At 38.2% G+C, this 21,467-nt stretch overlaps 1 protein-coding gene across 17 annotated transcripts in view; it reads right to left on the minus strand.

The window, feature by feature from the left end:
• The window catches only part of EYA4 (EYA transcriptional coactivator and phosphatase 4), a 316,035-nt gene that overhangs the window by 39,635 nt on the left and 254,933 nt on the right, over positions 1–21,467 (minus strand). For 7 of the 17 annotated variants that reach the window (XM_040449144.1, XM_040449150.1, XM_040449142.1 and 4 more), the window contains 6 exons: positions 18,862–18,954; positions 14,309–14,375; positions 12,644–12,786; positions 12,358–12,501; positions 9,465–9,544; positions 5,352–5,535 (listed from right to left, as the gene is read on the minus strand). In XM_040449144.1, the coding sequence (XP_040305078.1) occupies positions 5,352–5,535; positions 9,465–9,544; positions 12,358–12,501; positions 12,644–12,786; positions 14,309–14,375; positions 18,862–18,954 (711 nt within the window). Of the gene's footprint in view, positions 1–5,351; positions 5,536–9,464; positions 9,545–12,357; positions 12,502–12,643; positions 12,787–14,308; positions 14,376–18,861; positions 18,955–21,467 lie in introns of those variants that run through there. The other 10 variants (XM_040449152.1, XM_040449153.1, XM_040449147.1 and 7 more) reach the window with 6 other exon arrangements.

Consider the following 21,467-nt stretch of genomic DNA (forward strand, 5'->3'; position numbering starts at 1 on the left):
TAAGCCCCCATTCCCCTAGGGTATATACTCAGAAGTGGGACTGCTGGGTCAGGGGGAAGTCAGGCATTCATCTTCAGTAGACACCAACCACCTTTTTACCAATGTGGTTCTACAAATTCTGACTAGCAGTGAGATTCCCAGTTATTCCACATCCTTGCCAATACTTGGTATTGCTAGCCTTTTTTATATTAGCTATTGTGAGGGTATGTTGGTATCTCACTGTAGTTTCAATTAGCATCTTCTTGATGAATAATGATGCAAAAACACTTTTCTTTCCCCATTTGGGAACTTCTTTTTTATGAGGAAACTGTTTAAATCTTTTGTCCATTTAAAAACTTGGGTCATCTTTTTCTTATTGATTTGTCAGAGCTCTTTATTGTGAAACATTCTTTACACACACACCCCCATATGTATATATACATACATATATATATATATATATATATATATATATATATATATTCTTTACATATGTGTGTATACATATATACATATGTGTGTGTATATACAGGTGTGTGTATAAATATGTGTATATGTGTGTGTACACACACACACACACACACACACACACAGAAATATATGTATCTGATTTAAATCTCACTTTGAGGGGAGCCTGGGTGGCACAGTCGGTTAAGCGTCCGACTTCAACCAGGTCACGATCTCGCGGTCCGTGAGTTCGAGCCCCGCGTCGGGCTCTGGGCTGATGGCTCAGAGCCTGGAGCCTGTTTCCGATTCTGTGTCTCCCTCTCTCTCTGCCCCTCCCCCGTTCATGCTCTGTCTCTCTCTGTCCCAAAAATAAATAAACTTTGAAAAAAAAAAATAAATCTCACTTTGAGCCAATGAATTGGGTCCTTCATTACTCTCTTTTAACAATGGGGAAACGGGAAGGTTGTGAGATTTTAAATTAACTTATCAAGATGAAATAGCTTGTATGTGGAATGCTGGTATAATTTCAGAATCCTTGCTTTAACCACTAGGCTACCCTTCCTCCACCAAACAGCAACAGATCCTCCAAAGAGGTCAAATTTATCTATCTATCAAAAGAATAGATAGACTTTATACAATTTCTGGGAGAGTGAGGGCCAATGAATTCTTTGAAAGATCTTCATAGCAAAATTGGAGGTCTTTCAGGGTGTGTGTGTGGAATCTGGGTTCCTACAGATAACGACCCAGGTAGAACTGTATGAGCCTCTATATCTTTTGAAGGCGCTATCCTTTCTTCTGATAAAGGGTAAAACCAGGAACTTGAGCTCCACTGGCCATTAAACATTTGTTGACATTTTTTTTTTTTTTTCTAAGAGAAAGCTGTTAATTCCAGTGTCTCTGCCAAATTTCACTCAGGTAATTGCACTAGGGAACTTTAGTGCTGCAGGTAGGGAAAAGGCGAATTGTCAGAGAAGTTAAATGTGGTCAGTCCTTTCTATCTAAATCCTCTTATTAGCTTCCATTAAATAAATGAGCACTTTACTTTCCTTCCTGTCCTTGTGTGAAATGCCACGAAGCTATGGAAATTCTACCAAGTTCTGCCTAAGAAACTGGCTTCTTTTCAAAGAGTGAAGTGATCTTACTATATCTTTTACTTCTCTGAAGCAATTGTAAAGTTTAATTAGCTAATGTATTGCAATGTTTGCCAAGGTCTCAGAGTAAAGGATGATACTATTACAAATTACTAATTATATTTAATTTTATAGATGGTAGTTTCTTTAAATAGACTGTCAAACTGCCTAATAAGGTAAAGTCAATAACTGAATGCTATTTGCAGTTTCCAAATAACATTAGTCGTTACCAATTGCCATAGGCTTTTTCTTGGGCCAACGCTATGTGTGATGAACAATTATTCTTTAATCAGTACAGAAATGAATAAATGCACCTTCCAAGTTTTAGATATTTAGATCCAACCTAATTCCATTTAAGTTTATCCCTAAACCACAACAACCAGCTGTCTTTTATAGAACATCAAGCATGTTTCTATTTTAAAAATTAGAGAAGTCAACAGTACATGATTTATGAAAAAATGTGGATGTAATTGTTAGGGCTCTGTTTTAACTCCAAAATGCAGCACTGGTTAACGGGAAATACTTTTCATACCCTCGAACTAAGTACCTCAAATTTCATCAATAACGAATCCCACAGTTATCAACTTGTTTGCTTTTTGGATGCATGCCAGATCTGAAAAGGCAAAAATCAAACTTAAAACTACCTTGTCTGAAGGTCTGGGATCACAGACTCCCCTAAAAATCCAGACATGTATATTCTTTTAATTTTGGTTAAAAGAATATAATTAAAGTAAAAATTATTTCTTCTTTAAATATAACAGCAAGTCTGATAAGATCTGAAAATTATGTTGAACTATATTTGTTGGCATTAGCAATCAATGGAAACCTGAAGAAATTGCACCCTGATAGTGAATATGAGAAAGTTACATGTAGATGTGTCATACCAAAGTCACACATTGAGAACATCTACATGCTTGCATTTAGTATTTAAATATAAATAAAATAGCTATTCTGAATATTTATTACTTTTTAGTTAATGGAAAGTATCCATCTGTGTCTATCCTACAGAGAAAACGCTTGTGATAATACTGAAATTAGAGCTAAATCAACCTTTTACTCAAAGTGTTATCCAGTGTATATGTATTTAAAAACACCATGGTTTTCACTCATGGTGGTTCTATTGTAGTAACACAGTCTGCCCGGTCCCGTCTATCATTCAGTCTCCAGGATCTTGATCATCAATTACTTCTGTGATTTTGTTTTTGAACACAGTCATCCTACCCTGTTCTCCCCACACACTTAACTATTGAGAAAAGCCTTTCCCACTGTGATAAGATACCTCCTTATCTAAAGTATCTTCACTGTCTGTGAAGCAAGTATTCTGAAATCACTCATTCTTTAAATTAAGGTCATATTCTTGATGAAATGCAAGTACTGACTCAAAGAGGATAAGGACAGATTTAGATCATGGGATTTAGGCTGAAATGACGTTCAAGTGAGTCAGGCACGGAGGCATAAAATTTAAGGGCTTTGAGAATGAATGTTTCCTTCAATTTTGTACCTCCGGTTTTCCTGGCTTTACCTTAGTCCTGGCCCTGCACAGGATATAACTACTCAGAGAGGCTGAGGCTAGATGAAAAGCCTCAACGGGAGCCTTAAGGGGACAAGGACCAGAAATTCAAAGGGGCTGTGTGGTCACAGGAGAAAGGATCTAAAGCGAAGATAAGAAAAAAGAAACTGAAATATAGAGCACCAAAGACAAAGTTTAGTATACATACTAGACCATATTCCCTCAGATCCACAGTTAGATCAGAGACACTATTTTGAACAGAGAACAAAAAAGAAAGGATGTCACCATTTCATCAATTCATGATATAAGCATATGTTGGCTGTTCCTTAAAGTGTCAGCTTTATTTGAACTTCTTGTTCAAATTAGTTTTCTTGTTAATATTCCCTTTTCTGACACTCATACAATATTAATTATCTGCTTGATATTTGTCTTGTTTATCAAATGGAAGTTAAAGGAATGCAGAGAGCTCATTCCTTTAACAGTAATTGAAACATCAACAGTAATTGGTTCCTAATAGGCACTCAATAAATAATTGTTAAATGGCCTTAAGTCTTCTTGGAATCACTGGTCCAATTAGAAAGAATTTATAGTGTTGTGCCCATGTTTCCCTATTTTCTTTCCCTTCCAACACTGGATGAAAAATAAATAGAGATGAGCCTGAATCCTGCAAATAACTGAAGTCAGAAAAAAAAAAAAAAAAAGCTTGGACATACTAATGGTGTTTATAAAAGTTCTTAACTTCATTTTCCTTATTGAATCTTGATAGTTCTTTATATATTCTGGATATAAGTCCTTTAGCAGATGTGTTTTCCAAGTACTTTCTCCAAATCTGTGGCTTGTCTTTTTATTCTTGGACAGTGTCTTTCAAAGAGAAGAAGTTCTTGATTTTATGAAGGCTAGTTTCTTTTCTTTTAGAGATTGTGTTTTTAATGTACCTATAAAATCTTTATGTAACCCAAAGCCACAAAAATTTCCTCCATGTTATTTTATAGAAGGTTTATAGTTTTAGGTGGTTTTTTTTTTTAATGTTTGTTTACTTTGAAAGACAGTGTGTGAGCAGGGGAGAGAGACAGAGGGAAAGAAAGAATCCTAAGCAGGCTCCACACCATCAGCAGGGCTCCATCTCATGAACCATGAGATCATGACCTGAGCCCAAATCAAGAGTCAGACGCTTCAACCCGTGCGCCACCCAGGCACCCCTACAGTTTTAGTTTTTATATGTATTGTATGTATGTGGCATGAGTTACGAGTCATGATTCTGTTTTGGGGTTTGCTTTTTGTCCTTGCTGTTATTGTTGTTGCTATTTTTGCATATGGATGTCCAATTGTTCCAGCACCAGTTTTTGAAAAATAAACAAAATCCTTTATTTTCCAAATGCCTTTTGCACTTTCGTCAAAAATCCATTTTCTAGTGTATGTATATGGGTCCATTTCTACAATCTCTATTCTATTCCATTGTTCTGTGTATCTATCCTTTTGTCACTACCACACATTTCTGATAACTGTACTTTCTAATGAGTCTTGAAATCAGGGAATGTCAATCCCCAAACTTTGTTCCTACTTTTCAAAATGATTTCAGCTACTCTAGTTCCTTTGCCTTTCCTTGTAATTTTAGAATCATCTTGATGATTTCTCCAAAAAGTCATGCTGGAATTCTGGATAGGATTACAATGAATCTTTATTAAATTTGCTTTTAACCTTAAATACTTGAGCTGCATCAGCAAATTCAAGTCCGGTAGCACTGCAGATCAGCTTCAGACAACGGAGAATACAGTGGATTTTAAGTAAGTGCTAATCAGACAAAGATATTAAACTACCTACTAATATCCTACAAATCCTAGGAATGTAGGAAATGTTCACTGGCTAGAGCTACTGATGACTCACCGAGATGAAGGAGTGACACAGTCTCTCAAGCTTAAGGGAAATATGATCAGTTATACCCCAAGAAGATAATATTACAGCTTTTCCAAGTTGTCAAGATCTTTACAAAAGAAAGAATATCAGGCAAAAGGTTCACTGGCCTTTTTGTATCCATATCAACACACACACACACACACACACACACACACACACACACACACACACAAAGTCATTTGAAATTAAAATCTCTTAGCCATCCACATCTAAAAGAAGCGTTTTCTGAAATGCCAGAAGCCTCATCTTATATAGTTGTACTGGCACAGATTAAACATCAGTATAACTATATCAGAACTTTCAGCCTTGCTTTTGAAAAATGTTCTTTTTCTCCGTATTATTAGACACAGCAAAACATAAAAGTATTTCACCTGGATGAAGATCTGTACCTGGTTGGCTAGTCAGTCCCGGAAGAGATTCCTGCAACTGATAGGTTGAGGTCGAAGATGATGTGCCATCAGCTGTGTTATTTGATGTCATATATGCTCCATATGTTGATGCTGAGTAATACTGTGCATACTGGTTTTGGCCAAAGGCTGTGTAGGATGGATAATCCTGAAATAACAATTGAGACATGTGTGCACTCGAAAGAGAAATTACTCCTGGCATGCTCGAAAGCAAAGCAATCACTATGGCAACTGAAAGATTAGCGTTTGGCTCCGTTTGTTTCAGAGTCCACGGTTTCGAGGGGATTCTAGCGAGTGCACAGAGTTGTGAATGACCCTGCTGGTTTTGCGAACCAGGTCCCGCACATAATTCTCCATCTTCCTAAAGGTTGCATATTGCTTCACTTATCTGTAAGTACTTATCCAAGGATGTACATCATAAGGTCTTATGTACTGGAAGAGGAGAGAAGGAAATGGAATGAATTCATACTCACAGCATATCTTTTAATATCACCAGTAAGGAGACAATATGACTGCCCTTCTCAGCTTCCATAGGGACCTCAGTCTGTATTACTGTGATTTCTATTACCCTTCTAGGTTACTCTTGATCATTATGCATGAAATAAAGAGTAAATAAAAGCAAATGGATACTAGCGTTTTTTACCCAGCCCTTTAAAGGCTATGGCATCTAAGGTCTTGACTTAAAAGTCTGAAGTGAGGTTTTCAAATATTTAGTTCGCTTTGTTTGTTACAGGGAAAAAAGAATTGGATCAACTCCTCTGACCTGCTTTTTATTTAAAAATCCTAAGAACTTTAAAGTGATCTAAATAATCCTTCAAAATCCTTTTTACATATTAAGGTAACACATAAAAATTTGTTGCACTATTGGTGTTTAATGTATCTGGCATGTTTTAGCCCAAATTGTTATCAGTGATGACAAATCCTTGGTCAGGATTAAGATTTCGTGGTACACGTTCCTAAGGAAACAAAGTCCACATTTGATGTGGTTTCCCCCCCGCAAAGAAGAAATTCTTTATATAAAGTAAATATGTGTATAAGCAAATATGTGTATTATCAAAAAGGATTAAGTATAGTTGACCCTAGAACAACAAGAGTTTCAATTGTGCGTGTCCACTTACACACGGATTTTTTTTTCCGATAAATAAAATACAGTACTACAAATGTATTTTTTCTTCCTTCTGATTTTCTAAATAACATTTTCTTTTTTCCTAGCTTATTTATTGTAAGAATACAATATATAATACATATAACATATAAAGTATGTGTTAATCGACTGTTTATGTTATCAGCAAGACTTCTTGTCAACAGTGGGCTAAATTTTAGTTAAGTTTTGGAGGAGTCCAAAGTTATATGTGGAGTTTTGACTGTGTCAGGGGTTGGTGCCCCAAATCCCCCATCAACCATGTTGTCTGGTCCAACTCTAATATGGTAAAACACTAAAAATCTATTTGACTGTTCATTTCGGGACCTGATGTTCCCTCACTGCCACCTGTAAACCAAGGGAAACAAACCTCTCAGCAATACTTCGACAACATAATTTCTCAGAGTAAAACGTGTAGCTAGTACTTACTTTGTGTCAGGCACTGTTCTAAGACTCTAAGTCGATTTACTCATTTATTCCTCACAACCACCTATGTGGCATTTTTACCCCATTTTACACCGAAGGGGACGAAGGCACAGAGTGGTTATGTGACCTGCTCAAAGTCAGACAGCTAGCAAGTTTCAGAACTGGAAATGGAACCCAGAGAGGCTGAGGCCACCATCTGCGTGCTGAAGCTCCCTCTAAGGCTGCGAAATGCCCATACGGGCAGATGAAATGACAGGAAAGGTCCAGGCTACTAGCTTCTTGTGCCTAAAATGTCTTTTCATACTCAAATGTATTTCAAAGATCTTCCCATCTCTTCATTTCCTCTACTGTCACCCTAGTCCAAGTGACCGTCACTTCCTGTTGGAACCAACGGACTGTTTTTCTAATTTGTCTCATTTTTAGGTTTGGCTTTCTCCAAAGTGCTGGAAGCCAGAGTACTCTTTTCAAAACATAAACTTTATGATGCTATTCTCCTGCTCAAAATCCTTTAATAGCTTCCCGTTGGGCTTGGAATAAAATTGAAATCCCTTACTGTAAACTACAGAGCCCTACACATACAGGGAGGGCCCTGCCTATCTTCACAAGTAAGTTTCCCCATCTGCCCTCATGCACAGACTAAACCCTACCCTTCTTTGAATTCTCTAGCACACTAAGGATTTCACCTCTCAGGAGTTTGGTACCTACCACCTCCCATGCCCAAACATCCTGGCCCTCCACCAAATTCTTAGAAGCACTGGCCTGAATGTTGCTTCTACAGGTACGTCTTCCGCAAAATCCTCCCTACTCAATATTAGATTCCTATTAATATTTTTTAATAGGACCCTGTTCTGTCTCCTCGCGCTTTTCAATTCTATATTATGTGTTTATTGGTTTATTGTTTGCTTCTCTCAGTAATTAAGAAGCTCCAGGAGGCATGAATCAGGTCCTATCCACTCCTGTCCCCTCTTACATGTCCCCAGCATATAGACCAGTTCCTAATACCTAATAACTACTCAGTAAGTATTAACTAAAATAATAGACTGGTATTCCAACCATGGTCCAAAATACAGGTTATGTTATATTGGAGCCACTGGATTTAAATTTTTTCAGACAGAACTGGATCTATTTTATAACATGAATCTGTCTTCTCCTTTATGGATCTTTTTTAAATCCTCCCAAGCAGAACAGAGAAGTCTTTCTTTCATGCATATATTTCTATTAGTATATTCGTTATATCCTACCCTCTCTGTTCATATTATTTTCATATCTGTTTCTTTAGAATTGCTTCCCTCCAGACAGCAGAGAACAAGGACATTACTTTTGAAGCTTCAATGCCTAGTCAAAAGTCTAAAGTATATAAATGTTAAAAAAAAATTTTTTAAAGTCTAAAGTATAGTAAGTGCTCAATAAACGTTTGCTATATCAATAAATAAGTAAAATGAGCTACCTGGATTCTGAATATTTTTAAACATAAAATAGGCATGCTGGCTTTGATGTTTCATGTTTTAAGAAACCATTTTCCTAACTAATGCCAAATTAAACAGTTTAATTCTATCAAAAATACTATTTTTCCACACTGTTTAATAATCATGATTTCTGTTTTGCCTTTTGTTACGTTAATAAAAATTAAAAGAAGGCAATTAATATAATTCCTTCAGTAAATCCAAAGAGCCCATCTGTGCAATAAATTAGATTTTAGAATACATAAAAAGCCCAACAATTACTTTAGAGTAAAATAGTGTATTGCCTACCAAGGAAATCAACTACCCTTGTATCTCAACTACTCTGAGCATGACTGAGAACAAAGGAATAAAGACACAAGATTCTCAAGTGTCATTACAGTCACTCCTCAGAAACATTCATTCTTCTTCCACACATAATTCTAACAAACTAGATTTCAAAATTCACAAAATACTAAAATAAATAAATAAATAAATAAATAAATAAATAAATAAATAACTAACTAGGAGGGGGACTAAGGTCTGCTAGAGGCAAGCACAGTGACAAAACAAAACAATGACAGCTGTCAGGAAAGTAGGAATCAAACATTTATTAAAATGAATCAGAACTAAAAGAAAAAAAAATCCAAGAGGCATTTTGTTCAATAACAAAGATTTTGGATTAAAAATGCCACAACTTAATTACTGGTTGTAATTCAACCTCTTCATTAATATTCACAATAACTTGAGAAAATAAAATTATGTTTGGTACAGCTTAAGATAATAGGAAAATATGCAATAAATTTTGCAATTCTATGCCAAATGGTTAAAAAAAAAATCACTGTTTAAAGGTTTAAAGGGCAAACTTTTAGCAACCAGAAAACCTAAAATACCCAGATTAATACAGACCCCAAGAATTCTAGATATCTAATTTTTACTACTTGAAATGCCATCTTTACTTTAAACACAGAAACCTTTTTCTAGGAGAACACGCACTTATATGACAACCTACAACTATTCTTTGGAAATCTGAAAGATATAAAAAGTCGAAATACAGAAAAGCTACGATACCTGTTGTGAACCACTAAAGTTCGTTGAATTGGAAACTGAGTTATTTGCATAAATAGTCGATGATGGGGCAAAACTAGAACCTAGAAAGAAAGAACAAATTGCATTTAAAAAGTATTTCTTCGCAAAATAATAAAAACCTTTCACTTTGCAGAATCCAATGAGAGAAATCTATTTTAAGTTTTGTTAAGGCAACGAAATGTGCAATTTGAAGTTGAAAGATTTATAAGGAAAAATGTGCTTAGTTCTATCCCTCTTGTGACAACAGTTAAAGTCTTTGGTACAGATGTCTGCTGGACTGAACAGGAGCATGTGGGAACAGTCTTAAGGACAGCAGCTAAAGACATTTAAAGGTTAAATATCTAGAAGAGCAGAGGTTCTCAAAGAATAAAATATTACACAGAGTAGTTCTAGGAAACTACTGGAACTTTCAAATGGTCATACCAACTGCATACGCACAAAAAACCATTCGAGTTAAACATCTGGATAGGGTTAGCTTAGGAAATAAACACAGAACCCACTGAGAATTAATGCTTAAAGCAACCTGTCTTTTCTTTCTTCCTATGTCCTTTCCTTAGAACCAAGAAAGATGTGAACTAGGGCTTAGACTCAAGGGAGAGCTGCTCATGCTGCAATCACCTAAGGTTCGGAAGCCCCCTAAAATTTTACTACCAGGGGTGCCTGGGTGGCTCAGTTGGCTCAGCATTCGAGTTCGGCTCAGGTCATGATCTCATGGTTCATGAGTTCAAGCCCCATATCGGGCTCTGTGCTGACAGCTCAGAGCCTGGAGCCTGCTTGGGATTCTGTGTCTCCCTCTCTCCCTCTCTGTTCCTCCCCTGCTCACGTTCTGTCTCTCTCTGTCTCAAAAATAAATAAACATTAAATTTTTTTTTTAATTAAAAGTTTACTACAAGGTCAGAAGCTTAATTATTTTTTTTTAAATTAGGGAAAAGCAAGTGTAATATCAATTTAAAGATTATTTTTTAAAAAATATGTTCTATGGAAGGGTGCCTGGGTGGCTCAGTCGGTTAAGCCTCTGACTTCAGCTTGGGTCATGATCTCACGGTTTTTGAGTTTGAGCCCCACGTAGGGCTCTGTGCTATCAGAGCAAAACCCCCTTCGGATCCTCTGCCTCCCTCTTTCTCTGCCCTGACCTGCTCTTGCATGTCTGTCTCTCAGAAATAAACATTAAAAAAAATACATGTTCTATGGAATGTACCTGTGAAGAAGTAAAATTAAAGACTACTGACACAGCTGATTGTTTTCTTAATTATTTTTTAATATCTATTTATTTATTTTGAGAGGGAGGGAGGGAGAGAGAGAGAGAGAGAGAGAGAGAGAGAGAGAGGAAGAATAAATCCCAAGCAGGCTCTGCACTGACAGAGCCCAATGCGGGGCTCAATGTCACGAACCGTTAAGATCATGACCTGAGGGGCACCTGGGTGGCTCAGTCGGTTAAGCGTCCGACTTCAGCTCAGGTCACGATCTCGTGGTCCGTGAGTTCGAGCCCTGCGTCGGGCTCTGGGCTGATGGCTCAGAGCCTGGAGCCTGCTTCTGATTCTGTGTCTCCCTCTCTCTCTCTGCCCCTCCCCCGTTCATGCTCTGTCTCTGTCTTGTCTCAAAAATAAATGAACATTAAAAAAAATAACTAAAAAAAAAAAAGATCATGACCTGAGCCAAAATCGAGTTGAACCCTTAAATGACTGAGCCATCAAGGCGCCCCTGATTATTTGTTTTATCATCGTAATTATAGTATTATGTAATTACCACAAACTGACCTGGCCCAGAATAACTAATATGAAAGCATTTTAGGGGGTAAACGAGAATGTATTCATGGTCACTTTAATACTGCTAACTGAAGCTGAGTGGCTCACTGTGGCTTTTGACTGTGTGTAACTATATTTCTACCTACATTCTAGGTAAAAAGAGATCTGCCACTTTAGCTAGAAAGGTCTAAGTAATTAATTTCATTGTAGCCGATGAACTGAAATTTCAATAGTAGTTGATTACAATATGTTCTTGTAGCCCCAACTGTATCACTAACACTATGGACAAAATGATGGAAACAAGCTTTTAATGTCTTCCTATGCCACTAAAATTCTTTCTGCACCTACTATGTACTGATCAAACATAGAGGCAAAATTAAATACTTGTCTACGGAGGATTGTTTTCGGGGGGAGGTGCAAATTATATAAATATTCCTATTAAAAATATAGTGTTAATCAAAAGGTATGTAGGAAGGAATAAAATCCGCAATCATTCAATGGTACATAGGACTTAGGAAAGCGCTAACCCAATTTTAAAGATAATCGGACAGCATTATGTACGTAAAGAGTACTGTCATGAATCTGTGAATCTCACTTAAGTAGATGCCAAATGTGTGACTGGCATGAGTTGGAGGCTACTCTGCTTGGGCCTAGTTTTATGCAACTTAAATTAAGTATTTAAATTTGGCATGGGGCACGTTGCTTGATGTATATTCAATTACTGTCATTGCGTTTTTTCCTTTGTATTTGTCTTTCCTGATGTGAACAGCAGTGCCAATTAAAACCATTTTCATGGGGGCGCCTGGGTGGCTCAGTCGGTTAAGCGTCCGACTTCGGCTCAGGTCATGAGCTCGCAGTTTGTAAGTTCAAGCCCCGCGTCGGGCTCTGTGCTGACTGCTCAGAGCCTGGAGCCTGTTTCAGATTCTGTGTCTCCCTCTCTCTCTCTCTCTGACCCTCCCCCATTCATGCTCTGTCTCTCTCTGTCTCAAAAATAAATAAACGCCCCCCCCCCCAAAAAAAGGAAAAAAAAAAACCACCATTTTCCTGGATGCATCTTCTTAGTCTGAAGTCAAGGAGTCTCGGTCAAGGAATTCATCCTCATATAACATGTTTCCTGTGTGGCTACTCACCTGGCATCTGGTAAGAATAAGGCGTCTGGCCTGGCTGGGGGGTAGAAAACCCCGGACTGTAACTGAGGCACCCACTCTGTAACGGGGACTGGGTCTGTGAAAGTCCACTCTCTGTCTTGATCCCTGGCAACATCACGCCCAGATCTGTTTGGGAAATGCATGTGCAAAGCATTTCATTAGTCAGATGACCCTACTTCTGAGTTGTAGCTTACATCAGAATATATAACCACTGGCCAGCAGGATTGCCCACTCATAACCAAAGGAAAAGAGAAGAGATGTGAAATACCGTAAGTGGGCAGGCTGTAGGGCTGTCCTGTCTGTGAGTAGGCTGTGTAGACGGCTGGCTGCTGCATCCCCGAATACTGAGTCTGGCCTGCATAGGCAGTCATTGTTTGAGCTGCTGGTGTAGAAAGAATGTGTGGATAGGGCCTAAATATCAGAAAAATAGCATTACTGTGGCAACAAAGACTGCACATTAATTCAGACAGCTTAGATTCAGTGAAACCTTACAATAGCCAGGAGGTAATGCCCTTCTTTATCCGCAATACAATTGTAACAACAAGGAAAGGACAAGAAAGAGTCTGAATGCCAGGAGCCCAGGCTCTGCGACAAATCAGTCTAATGACTGTGGACAAATAGTTTCAACTCCCTAAAGACCTGCACCTCACCTACGAAATGAGAAATTGGGAGCAGATATTATATCTGAAGTGTCTTCCGGGTCTGTAATTCTTATTTATATCTGAAATCGTACTCCAGTGAACGTGCACACAAGGGAAGTGGAGTACAGGCCAGTGAATATGCTCCTGAGTATACTTCTACTCAGTAGGAGTGAACTAATGTTATGCAGTGGATACAAGAGTCTTCAAAAGCCCTACCAAGAACTCTCTACCCAGAACTGAAAAATCTTAAAAAAAAAAAAAAAAAAAAAAAAAAAATGAAGAAGGAAAGAAAGGAAAAAGGGAGACAGCTGCTTCCTGAAAAGAAATGGAATGCCATTCCCTTTATCATGCCAATTTTACAGAATGCTCCCAAATGGATAGCCAAACACCAGCCTCTGTTTAAGGTTATTTTCTGTAGCTGCTACAGAAAATAACATTTCAATGTGTGGGAGTCATGGATCCAATCTCTTCACATATCTGGCTGATTATAACGGAGTTCAGATATACATTTAACATTGCTCAACGTGACGTGTCTACCGTTGTCTTCAATAAGCTGACTACTTTTGTTATAAAAACAATAGAGCACGTTATTCAAAAATACGGTCTTTAGAACTTGAAATCCCGTGAAAACGATGTAATGATCGAACAAATTATGGAGTGCTAATGTCTGAATAAAATGTAATCTTGTTAGAGTTTCCTGAAGCTACTCAGCATTTTTTGCATGTTCATTAAGAAATCAGTGTTTTCTAGGGGCGCCTGGGTGGCGCAGTCGGTTAAGCGTCCGACTTCAGCCAGGTCACGATCTCGCGGTCCGGGAGTTCGAGCCCCGCGTCAGGCTCTGGGCTGACGGCTCAGAGCCTGGAGCCTGTTTCCGATTCTGTGTCTCCCTCTCTCTCTGCCCCTCCCCCGTTCATGCTCTGTCTCTATCTGTCCCAAAAATAAATAAACGTTAAAAAAAAAAATTAAAAAAAAAAAAAAAAAAAGAAATCAGTGTTTTCTAGTTTGAGCTTGATGCCTTTCCTCATGGTATATAAATAACCAGAATTAAGGAAAATTGTCCGGAAGAACATGAGTAGATCTCTATTTCTAGATTTGTATCGGATATTTATCTATAGGTCTAATCCAGCCAACTAGTCTATCCAAATTTCTATCTATTCAGCTATCTATAACACATTTATGTAGATGGACATAAATGGATCCCAATTTCAACTTATGTTGTGTGAATATAGATGAATAAAGTTAACCCTGGAAAATTCTTCTAGCAAATCTGAAAGAATCTATTGACCACTTACTTGGAAGGATATAGCTGTGGGGAGTATTGATGCGCTGATCTGGGGCTGTAGCCACTACTAGTTATTACTGTAAGACACAAAAACCAGTGCAAAAAAAGTTGCTTCATAAATACGTTTCACTAGGATGAAAAAACCAATTTGAAGACATTACTGTGCTAAAGCGATGTTTCTTAAAATTCACACACTTTCTAAACGGAAAAATTTCATTTTCTAAACAGAGACAGATGCCTAAACATCTTATTCTAATTGAACGGTTTCAAGTTTGTTGTAAGAGAATGAAATTAATTCTTGTCACAAACCCTTTCTCTCTGTCACTCTTCTGCTCTCTCACATCAGTAGCATCCTCTTTTGTATGAATACGTATGAATAATTATCTTTGATTACAGGTACTCAAGTTCTCACGATGTAAAAGTCCATTTTTAACGTTTACAAACTTTATGTTTTAAATTCCAAATATACGACAGCAACGTACTGTTCTTCCTCCACATTTGTTCTACTAAAATTTTAAGAAAAACGTGAAGTCCCAACCTGCATTTCGAAATTGTAAAACACTATCATTTTCTATTTCCTCTCCTTGTACCAATCGCAGGAGTAGTGAGAAATGCCGAGTCCGAGATTTTCAAGTAGTAGTTGGAATATGGATAGAAAGCGTGAGTGATAACGCGCCACTTCTTAAGAAACACGTTTGCAAGGTACGGCAGCCATCATATTTACAAATATATTCTCAACTATCACAGAGAGTACGCTTTTGGGAAGAACGTCAAGGTGAATGTTGGGTCCTATTAACGTTTCGTCCCAAACTGGAATACATTCAGAAGTTTGGAAGTTTCTCTTTCCTTTAACCATCTGCCTTGACTAAGACAGATGTATTGCAAATACATGGACTCCAAAGTGTTCAGGCAGGTCCCTCAGAGCCAATCCATACTGGGCAAGCACACAGAGTGTCTTTATTAGGCCATCTGCTGTTCATTCACTTTTCAAAAAGATTAAAGTAGTACACAAGGCAGTGCTGGAATTAGTTTAGTCTAATCAATCATGGTTATACTTCAAAGTACTATGTCCCTTCTAAGTTGTTCATTATAATACTGGAGCTAAACTCTTCGAATTGTAAAAGTGACAAATAGGTTTAGGTTGCTAACTATTTTATGAAACATGATCTATTTCCATATCCAAATGCTATTAAGTACCCTTGTGATCTGTCATTTCATAAACACGTAGGACTGAATATATTTAAAATGCTATTTGGCCTGTAAGCTCTGAGTATGGAAAGTATATTATAGTTTTCATAGCAATCGTGCAGGAAGTATGTTTTCAAAGATACTATGAATCATTTTGGAAAATCATTGAATATGACTAGAGGTGTGTTGTGTTCTACCAAGCAAACTTTAAGTGAACTAGCCATACGTATTTGAAAATAAACGGACCAATGAACTATTTTCTACTTATGTATTAACATAAAGGCATTAGCATTAGGCTGCCTTGTGTAGGATGTTAATGTGTTGATGTGTTAATGTCTCTTCATGTTTAAAACTTTGAAATCAATTTCATGAGAACAAGTTAGCTGTTGTTGTTGTTGTGTCGTTGTTGTTGTTTTACCACACCACAGGCACTACATGTATACTACACAATAGCAATAGTGTTATTCCACAGAAAATCCAGTGTGATTAATTAGCTCACAATAGTGAACGCTCTGTTTGGCAAAAATAGAGTTAAATGAGGCATAACTCCATGTGTTTTTGTGTCTTATTTATAACACGGTGCTTTGGCACACTCAAGACTTTACAGTAATCAGTTCTTCTCAAGATTGTAAATCACAAGGCTTTTCCGAAGGGACATCAAATAATGAAAAGAACCATTCACCACAGCAGCTTTTATAAAATGAGCTGAAGAGCAAAATTATTTCAGGAAAAAACAAAACCTCCCATATATCTGAATGAATCTGAATATACAGGATGCTTCCTCCCTCGAATGAATGAATCTAGACAATCATGAAAATAATGTACCCATGCCAGTGTCAAGACTCAACCTTTGAAATGTCATAGTAATGTCTTTATATTCACTTTCTAAACAGAATGCAAAACCGTTGGCTCAGAAAACTGACACGTTCACATAAAACTTGGAGAGCTGGTGCTTCTTAACTAAAATTGACATATGTATTCTAACTCATGGATCTGCAGATAACAAGAAACAACAAAATGTGGCTAAAGTGGGGTGAGATTATGCTGACCAAAGTAAAGTCCGTTTCTCCACAGGGCAGTCTCGTCTCCAGTAGGGTTTCTGGAGATACCGTGTACAGATTTGGGAGACTTTCCTTTTATTCCCCATTGTCATTTAATTAATTAAGAGACATTACCCAAAGCCCTCGGCTCATTATACTTCATCATCGCTGCACATAAAAGTAAGGAACCTGCTTGTTTTCAAAATGTCCTGAGAATTAATTACAACAAATTTCTATACAATATTACCAGATTCTCAGAGGGTGATGCAAACAATTTTAAGGTGTTACTCTAATTACTGTGACACCTTAGATCAGTGACTCTCAATGGAGTGGCCGATGGGGAGTGAGGTAGGGGGGTAGGCAGGAATTTTGCCTGCCGGGGGACATTTAAAATGTCTGGAGACATTTTTGGTTGTCATACTGCCATTCTGGGATAGATGATAGGGGTGTTGTTGAACATCTAACAATGCAGATGACAGATCGTCCACTAAAAAAAAAAAAAAAAAAAGTTAGCCAAATTTTTAATAGTACTGCTGTTGAGAATCCCTGACCTGGAACATTGTCCAAAAGAACCTGGTCTGTGGTGCTGGAAATATTCTATATCTGAGCTGTTCAACGTGGTGGCCACTAAAAGGTCACATGCAGCTATTAAACGCTTGTAATGTGCCTGGTGTGACGAGAGACACAATTTTTACTTTTAAAGCCAAATTTTCAATAATTTACACTTAAATATCCACATATGGCCAGTGACGACTGGACAGCACAGCCCTGGATAATTCTTAAATGAAAACTGGCAAACTATTTGTAAAGATAATGTGACTGAATTTTAGACAGGATGACTGTTTACAGCACTTTTGTTTTCCAGTTCTGTATTTTCCAATGAGGTCTTCCAGAAGTCATGGCCAGACTGATCAGAACACTGTTCTGTACTCATTTATACCAGTGACCAGCTGGGAGGCCTGGACCGTCTGGCCTTAACCACCTTTAACTTATCTGCGTCTCTGTATTCTCGCCTATAAAACAGATCAGAGACCTCCGTAATTCTTTCTGGAGCTACCATTGTACAATTTTGTCACTTAGCTTTCAATTAGCTGGTGGTATACTATTTGAGGATGTCAGCAATTAGTGATTCCGTTCCTTTCCCTAAAAATGTGTTCAGAAGCATTCGCTCTGCAAAAAGTTTACAAGGGATATGGTAGGTGAACAATAAAGAATGCTAGAGTAAGCTGGTACCTATCTATCTCCTGGGAGGCAAGTGAATTGCTAGAAGGGATACAGATTAGCACATGTGAGTTTCTATGCAGACTCTATGAATTATTACCTCTGTCTGGGGTACTAATATTTATATGAATACCTGGTAACTGCCCCCGATCAGTGTGTGAACAAATGAACTGGGATCATCTGTATCTATAAAAATTAAATGCATGCTACAATGATATTATACTCAAGGATATACCTCAACTCTTTTCACATAAAACCTTTGTACGTGAGAATACGGATAAAACATAAGACATCTTACAGTCGAATAACAGAATCAAGATGTAATTACCACAGATACTCTTCTAGGTTTACTGTTCATCTTTGTGCTATTCAAGTTCCTCCTCAGGTTTAAAAAAAAAGAAAAATCCTTTCACCGGATCATAAATTAAACAAAATAGCGGAACTTAAAATCTTTAATGAAGTCAACTTAATGCGCGTCCTTTGGGCCCACCTGGGAGTTATCAGGTATTTATATTTAAAGGGATTGACGTTTAAAGACACGCTATTGTTCTCTTTGAAGCACTGAGTCAAAGTAGTGCTCTCAGGCTGGGTTCTAATGCAACCAGCATGTGTCTTCCTGCAGCCCATTAACCTTTAATACTTGTCACTCAGCTGCTTACACAGGAGGATTTTTTTAAACCCGGAGAGGAAACAAGGTTATTTAGAAGGAATCAAATGGATAGTTTTACATCTCGAATGTTGGGAGAGAAGGGGGTTTTTAATGCCATTTAAATGGACAAGTTAAGGGAACAAAGGCAACTATTACAACCTAATTATCAAATTAAACACTGTATAAAATAATTACAAAGGGAGCCAGCTCTGCCCATTTCTAACAAGAACGGCAGAGGGTTGTCTTGCTGGCCACTGAAAATCCAGCAACACGATTCCAGACAGAATTTTTAAAAAATATACAGGGTTGCGACAGTAAGTTCTCAAGAAAGTAAGCCTCTTGCTAAGTTTGGAACAGTCCGCATTCTCAAAACTCCGCTTTGGTATTTATGCCGCGTGTTCGCTAGGAAGACCATGTGTATGTACCCCGATGTGTACGTAGCAACACATGAGCTGAAGGCTTTACCTGACCCAGTAAAAGTGTCAAGGGCTCCATCTCCAGAGGTGGTGGCCGCTTCACTGCTGTTCAAAGGCTCTGTTTTGACTGCAAGGAGAGACACTATGTAGAAGAATAAGTACATGTGAGTTTGAATTCTAAATTTTTATCAAAGACGCTGACTGTTCCACTAGTGGTTTTTCACGCTACCATGGGCATGCAAGAGAAAACTTGAGAAGTCGATGAGGAGAGTTTTGTTAATTTAGCTTCTAGAAAGTGGGCATGCATTTATAGAGGATTCAGTATGAGAGTCCTCTGCCTAAGCTAGTTCTCTCAGATCCGGTTTTTCAAGGCAGTCAACCTTGAACAGGGAACCGGCAGTACACTTATTTGCATGTGTAACTCACCTAGGCACACGCTGGGATTACAGTCACAAGACAGAAAAAGGGAATCACAGTCTTCAGCACATTTCATCCAAATCATAACAAAGAGATTTACTAGCTTATATTTTATTCTTCCCGAGGAGATATTAAAAAGAAGAAAAAAAAAAAAAAAAAGACTGCCTGAGAGGACAATGGAGGCAAATGCAAATACAGAAACCATGGACCTGTTCCGGTGACGGGTGGAAAATGAGGCACTCAATAAATTTCTGCTCTAAAAAATACTAAAGAGTCCTAAGATGTTGGGCTTTTTATTTTAATGGTATAACAATTTTTATTGCATTACAGAGCTAAGCAGAGAGACAGAGATAATTTCTACAGCAGCAAGTACATCTTCTGAAAACCCTTTAATGTGTTATTTCTACTTTGAAGTGGTGTGTTTGGCCAAAATCTTCACTTGGGAATGATGTAGGCTGGCATTTATAATGGTCACTACTAGATGCAGTGAGTGGGGGAGGGGAGCCGTGAAAAAGCCTCCACCTGTTTTTGTCACACCATATTTTCCCTTCGTGGGCAACGCTCTGCTACATAGATCACAGCAGCAAGGGGATAAACTAAATGATTTTCTACTTAACACCTCTTATGCTTCCTGGTCATAAATGGGATGATAAAGTGAAAGAAGTTAGAAGCAAGCAGAAAACTATAAAGAAGAAAACTGAAGACTTGCCAACCAAGAGCAAACGTGACCAAAAGAATAGTGGGGTCAGAGCGTCCCCATCAACCAAGCCAGTCAGCAAAGTTACTCTGTTAGAAAAGCAATTAACTGATGGAGAAACATGCAGTAACGATTATGCTCTCTTTTCACACGGACAGAATAGACCGGACCCTCCCTCAGTGAGCCCTGAGGTTAATTTAGCATCCATGATTTAATAAAATCATGAAGATCTGATGAAAGATTCAGAGGAGAACTGCAAAGGTCGGAATGAAGAAGTAAAGAAATCTGGATTACTTATCCCAGCAAAAAGGAAGTGTAAGGTTGACCTATTATTCAATAGCAAAGATAATCTAAGAATTAGTGTCTAGTTACTTGTAGGATGATAAATAATGAACTGGTGGTTAATACTTTACAGTAGTGATTTGTGGAGCAGTCCATGTACATTATACTCGACTACTAATTATATTTAACACAACAAAATTATTTACTACTGCAAAATCACGTATCGATAGCTTGCTATGTGCTAGACCATTTACACGTAGCTAATCGTTAAAACAACTCCCACCAGTGTGAACCACTTTATCCATTTCCCACCACAGGAAGCTGCTGAAGGGCGGGCTCGAGAGCTTGCATATGTTCTACTGCAGGAGAGGAGGGAGCTAAGATCTGAACTCAGGTCTTTTTAGCTCTACATCCACAATCTCTCCACCATAACCAGCTGCCTTCCTTTAGGCATGAAAATGGCATAATTGTTCCCAGCAGGGTCTCTTTACAAAGGCTCTGAGAGTGATAAGAACGGGGTTATCCCCTAGACGGCATACTTAAGAAAACTACGTTGGGGCGCCTGTGTGGCTTATCCTGTGAAGCGTCTGACTTGGGCTCAGGTCAAGATCTTGCGGTTTGTGAGATTGAGCCCCCTGTCGGGCGGTCGGCTGTCAGCACAGAGCCAGCTTCATACAGATACTCTGTCTCCTTCTCTCTCTGTCCCTCCCCCACTCACATTTTCTCTCTCTCTCAAAAATAAACATTAAAAAAAAAAAAAAAAAAGAAAGAACACTATGCTAAAAATGAAAACTGTGAGGCACACCTCAGTGGCTCAGTCGGTGAAGCATCTGACTCTTGATCTTGGCTCAGGTCATGATCTCACAGTTTGTGAGTCTGAGCCCCGCACAGGGCTCCGCACTGATGCTGTGGAGCCTGCTTAGGATTCTGTCTCTCCTTCTCCCCGCCCCTTCCCTGCTTGTGCGTGCTCCCTCCCTCTCCCTCTCCCAATAAGTAAATAAACTCTAAAAATTTAAAAAAAAAAATGAAAAATGAAAACTGCAAAATATGGGAATAGGCTACTAAAGTATGGTTTCCGTTTCTTTCTCACAAAATCTTATAAAAGACAATGAGCAGCCAGTTTGAAAGCAGATAAAAACAGCACACACTTCAAAGATACTTAACCATGCCGGGTGCTGTTGCTGTGCCTTACAGATATGAACTCATTTCTTTCTCATGACAATCATATGAGGTAGATAATATGACCATCTTACTTCTTC

The sequence above is a fragment of the Herpailurus yagouaroundi genome, unplaced genomic scaffold (assembly GCF_014898765.1).
Source record: "Herpailurus yagouaroundi ecotype Mexico unplaced genomic scaffold, PumYag 198, whole genome shotgun sequence".
NCBI classification, from domain to species: Eukaryota; Metazoa; Chordata; class Mammalia; order Carnivora; family Felidae; genus Herpailurus; species Herpailurus yagouaroundi.